Below are 5,380 nucleotides of genomic sequence, written 5' to 3'. Positions count from 1 at the left end.
TGTGTGTGTGTGTGTGTGTGTGTGTGTGTGTGTGTGTGTGCATGGAGACCCTGCTGCCTTTGCCTCAGTGTGCCTGAACATATATAGGATGCTTATGAATGCATTGTGGTTCTGTTTAATGCAGGATATTTTTCACCCCCTCCTTTCCCCTGCTTTTGTTTTATGGCTATAGAGTTGTGCATTTAATCAGTCCCATCCTATCTGCACGGAAATTTCCATCTGGTAATTATTCTCCATTCAAAATAACTGTTGCTGAGACCTCACTGTGAAGTTTGTTTTACATAAACCAAACGTCTCTGAGCCGAGTCGCAAGTGAGAAATACGACAGACTCAGAGCTGCCATCAAATGCTTCTCGGTGGGTGTCGCGTCAAGCAGGATGAGAATAAACAGGTTGGCTGAGAGAGAGCTCAGATGATGAAGTGCATCATGGTGAGGTTTTTTGTCTTTTTTTGATGGATGTGAGGGATCTGTTTGAAGGGCTTGGAGGAATCTTGAAAGCTTGGCTGTGGCTGGGCCTGCTGTGTCCCAGACAGTGAAACACAATAAGCGTGCAGATGTTCAAAGTGTTTGGCTGCGCTGGAGCCTCCAGCCCTCTCCCGTTCATCTGAGTAGGAAATGCTTTAGCTGGAACTGTTTGTTTCTCTGTGTCTGTGGTCTGAACTGTAGATTCACTTACATCTCTCTCTCCCTCCTCCTCTTCGTCCTCCTCCTCTCCCTCTCTCTCTTCTAATTTGTTTCCTTGTCACAGGAGTTTCCAAATGGTGAGCTGAAGGAAGGACAGTTCACAGATCAACACTGTCCCCTAGAGGGTAAGTGGAGAAGGATGTGCTTCAATTGATTTGGCTTGTGGTCAAACTACAAGTTTTCCACAAGATTTCTTTGGATGTGATTTTTTGCAAAACGTGCAGTGAGCTGGGTTTTAATGGCTTTGATTAAAGCATACCAAGCTACGTGGACTAAGCACAGCACCACTACAAAATAAACGTCTGTAATAAAACTAGTAAGAATAAGCCTTGTATCACGTGCAGATCTTAAAAGCTTTCCTTAATTACATCTGGAACAGTTAACAGCCATCAATTAGAGCGCAGATCTTTGGCTTCATTTCGTAGGTTAAGGCAAATGCATAGCATAAAAGAAACACTATTTTCCTTGGAATGAAAAAGCAGTCGTGCTTAGACACCTTGTAGCCAGACAAAAAGGATAAAGGCTTGTGAGGGTTTCCGATTAAAGAGGATGTTTGAAATGAAATTAAATCAGTGTGTTTGTGTCTAACTGAAATGTGTCCTCTTGTGTTAACAGTGGTTCTGCCTCCAGAGAAGGCTGAGGGCTGTGAAAGCTACCTGCAGTACCTGCACTCAGAAGAAGGCGAGAGGGAGACACTTAGAGACGCAACCAAAGCTTCGGGGAAGAAGCGTATCAGCCTGGATGTAAGCACAATTATTTCTGGGGACACAATAACATGACATAACTGCAGGAGAAGCGCCAAGCTAACAGTAACGGCTTATAGCAAGCATGTATCTATAGTATTATATGAATCATGTGATTAAAACACATAATACTTTGCATCTTTTTCTCCCACACAACATCGATGAATCCTCTGCAAGCCTTTGAATATTTCGGTTTCTGTGACTTCTCCAGCTGGCCCGTCACATTATTGTGTCCCCAGAAAAACCCGTGTTGTGTTTTGTGTGCTTTTGCAGCATTTGCTGGTGTTTTCCTAAGTTGCAGTCCGCTTGACCTCTCGAGACCACCGTACATACCCACACTTACCACACTTCAACCACGTAATGTGATTATGTTTACAAATACACAACAGTTCAGATGTTTATCACAAAGTATGTGCGCAGGAGTGGGTTAGTGTACGGACATAACTGGGATAAATTTGACTGACATTGGGTTTAATGAGAGCAGGACTGTGGCGTTCCAGCCTAAGCCACGTACAGCTTCAGACACCATTTTAAACGAGTGCGTATAACACTGAGTCAGTGTTGCCTCATATGACACTTTTTTTTTCCCCAGTTAGAAATAAAAAGCCATATGCTAAGATCCAAAAGCAGTAAACTAGTTGTGTGTTTTAGTGAGTAAAAGCTATTTAAACATCTACTGCAGGCAGTAAATGGATGATCGGTAGCCTCTGCCCAAGCTGCCGCAGCATACCTTCTCTATGTGGGCAGAACATCTGTCTGTAGGTTTACACCACTCCAGACCATATCCTGATTGAATTTAGGGACCAATAAATATATTGTAATGTTTAGACCTGCATGTTTTAAAGAACTGCTTGGATTTGCCCTTTGGTGATCACCACTGGTTACGTGAGCCGAGGTTATTTCATGAAACCATAAAGAGCTTTGTCTCTCCCTGAGGTCTCATCTCTTGTAAATGCACGTGCTCATTCACACTGTGTCAGCTCTCCATCTCCACTGCTGCAGGCTCTATTCTCCAGATGTTTATTTTTCCATTCATGAACATGTTACCTGATACTTCTGACTTCAAGTTGGTTAAGAAAAAGTGGTAACTCCGAAAGGTGGCCACACTTATTTTTGACTCATCTGTAGAAAGTTGAAGGACTTACTGACCACAGTGATTAATGCTGCTGTGTTTTCTCTTTGGCACACTGCAGACATGCAGTAGTGAGCATGCAGTACTCTTACTGTGCTTAGGATTGGTAAAAACATGGAGATTAAAGCCAACCAACTGCTAAAAATTTTAATGTTTGTATTCTCAGGATTTGGAGTGTGATGTTTCTGTGGAGGATGACAACCGCCAGGAGTGGATCTTCACTCTTTATGACTTTGACAACAGTGGAAAAGTTACTAAAGAGGTATGTGACAACATAGCGACACTTACTGATGAGCATACCTCTAAATATATTTATTCATTTATTGGCAACTAATTTTATATCAATAAACATGTTCATCCGCGAGTGCTGGTACTTTGTTTTGGTTTCATATTTTATAAATTCCAAGCACCTTATACGTGTTTTGAGATTCAGAGTTGAGATCACTGCTACTTCGCATCATGTTACCTTTGTGTTGTGCTTGTCTGAGCCTTCTACATGTGTCATGTGTCTTCTTACTATTCATAGTCTGTCCTTTTACACGTTATTGTGTCAGACGACAGCACTAGAAACTGTATTAAAAGTGTTTTATCTGTCACTGTAGGACATGTCGAGTTTGATGCACACCATCTATGATGTGGTGGATGCCTCTGTGAATCAGTCCTGTCATAACAAGAGCAAGACTCTGCGTGTCAAACTGACTGTCACTCCAGAGCCCAGAAGCCACAGAAGAGAAACGGGGGCAGGTAGATGGCACCAGCATTATAACTTAGATTATCGTTGTAACAATACTCTTAATTATATCATTACGATTATCATTATTAGAATTATTTTCTGCAACAGAAGCAACAAATGTGGAAAGTGTTTCACGTGTAACCATACAAAAACTTACAGCGCCTGGCTTATGATTTATACATAGCAGCTTACAGATATGGCAAATCGATGGGAAAGATAGTTTTCCCTTGTCTGAACTATTGATCTCTCCCTCATCAGAGCGCTGTCACCAAGAGGAGGGTCGTTCAGCTGACAAGAGGCTATCGTCCTACATCAGGTCAGCACTTGTTTTAAAACCTTTCCTGTGTACACTGTGTTGACTCGACTTGAGAGTTAGCTATTTATTTCTTAACGCACCCACATGCTTATTTACAACAGTAGAGGGCAGAGTAATGAGCCACCAGCCACTGAGGGTCAACATTACTGTGTGGATGAGAACACAGAGAGGAGGAATCACTACCTTGACCTGGCTGGTATAGAGAACTACACCTCCAGATTTGAAGGTAAATGTCTTTTCTGTTCTGTTTTCGTGCAGCCTTCTTGTTTGCAAGTTGAGGGAAGAGAAATAAAATTGTAATTTTATTTACAGGAGCTTTAATTTAGCTGTTCTACACTAATTTCTGTCTCCGCCCTGTCTGTCAGGAACCACCCCTGTCTTTCCTCCACAGGAGGCTCATGCTCGCAGCTCCCAGAGCCGCTCGTGCTCCCAGGAACCAGAAGTCCAAGTTGCGCACCAGCGCCGCTCACAGGTCATCAGCGATAGCTACAATCCTACCGAGTCTCGAAGCAAAGGTGCACAGTTCGTCAAGTCCCCTAAAGGAACCTCCAAGGGTAGCGGAGGCAACAATGGGGGAAGCGGAAGTGGTAAAGCCACTAAATGTCATGGCCACCACCCTCCTCTGCAGACGGTGCTCCACAGCGGCAGCGCAGCAGCTCATGGAGGTCAGGATGTCTACCACTTGCCACACCAAGCCCAAAGCTCCGGCCACCACCAGCATCCTTTGCAATACAGCCACAGTAAACGCCTGAGGGCCAAAGGCCGTGAGGCGCTATCCCCATCCAAAACCCCTCTGCCAAGTCAGTCCCACCCCCAGCAGCCACCCCCAGTGCCCTCTGTACTGCCAGGCCTGGAGAGAGAGCAGGTGTCTGTCCCTCCTGGAAGCCCTGGCTTTGTGGTTCCTGTGGTCCAGCGCCATGAGCACCACCATCATCACGAACACCACCACCATCACCACTACCACCATTACCACCAGACATGACCGCTTTCAGCGTGCAGTGGCTGAAACTGTACAGGACCAACCACAGCCAACCACACCAGTCACAAGGACTAAATGTCATCCCATGGGAGGGTCTCACTCTTCTGCCCAGGATCTTTTAATTTCCTTCCTGAAAGCTAAACAGTTAAATCCCGAGATTCGATGTACCAGGGGAGCATGTGGCTTGGTGACAGATAATGCTGCACCACAAGGATGATATCGTGTGCCACACTGTGAGTGTTATTTGTAGATTTTCTGCCGGGAAGGTACCAGTATAAAAGAGGATGACTTTTGATGTAACAGCCCTCCTTTCCTGAAGCTATTGATTATGCTTCATGGAAGCTATTTGTCAGAATTGTTGTATTGTTCTGTGCGAGACCTTTCCAAAACATGGATCTCAGGTGTAAAGGTGCTGCTGCTCTCAAGCTTTTCAGAGGGTTATTTCCTCTCGGAGGCCTGCTGTGGACCGAGGGGTTTCCTTTTTGGGGGGGAGGGGGAATATGAAATCACCACTGCCAGTTTTAATGCAAAAATATCTTGGTATATGTATAAAAAATATATATATATGTAAACACATTTTACTGTATAATTATTATACTCTATATGCATATTTCATCATGGATATAATTATGCATATATGTATTTTGTCTTTTATATATTTTAATAAACGTTATATAGTTCATTTATATTATTGCAGGGAACGTCTGTTTATTTATCCTTGTAACTGCTGCAAGTGTGGACAGAAAGAGGAAAAACACTTTTTTTATTTTAAATTTAAACCATTTAAACCAA

The 5,380-nt window shown here is 43.5% G+C and overlaps 1 protein-coding gene across 2 annotated transcripts in view; it reads left to right on the top strand.

Annotated features, from left to right (window-relative positions):
• The window catches only part of nkd2b (NKD inhibitor of WNT signaling pathway 2b), a 24,838-nt gene extending 19,655 nt beyond the window's left edge, over positions 1-5,183 (top strand). The window contains exons 4-10 of one of the 2 annotated variants that reach the window (XM_005738498.1): positions 750-810; positions 1,301-1,428; positions 2,727-2,822; positions 3,163-3,304; positions 3,552-3,609; positions 3,714-3,835; positions 3,975-5,183. In XM_005738498.1, coding sequence (XP_005738555.1) covers positions 750-810; positions 1,301-1,428; positions 2,727-2,822; positions 3,163-3,304; positions 3,552-3,609; positions 3,714-3,835; positions 3,975-4,591 — 1,224 coding nt within the window. In that variant the 3' untranslated portion in view covers positions 4,592-5,183. Of the gene's footprint in view, positions 1-749; positions 811-1,300; positions 1,429-2,726; positions 2,823-3,162; positions 3,305-3,551; positions 3,610-3,710; positions 3,836-3,974 lie in introns of both variants that reach the window. The other variant, XM_013912218.1, reaches the window with a different exon arrangement.
• Positions 5,184-5,380: the final 197 nt, after the last annotated feature.

Source organism: Pundamilia nyererei, unplaced genomic scaffold (assembly GCF_000239375.1).
Source record: "Pundamilia nyererei isolate P.nyererei 1_Seehausen unplaced genomic scaffold, PunNye1.0 scaffold00084, whole genome shotgun sequence".
NCBI classification, from domain to species: Eukaryota; Metazoa; Chordata; class Actinopteri; order Cichliformes; family Cichlidae; genus Pundamilia; species Pundamilia nyererei.
Note: the sequence above shows the minus strand (reverse complement) of the source record. Positions and strands in the feature narration are given on the sequence as shown.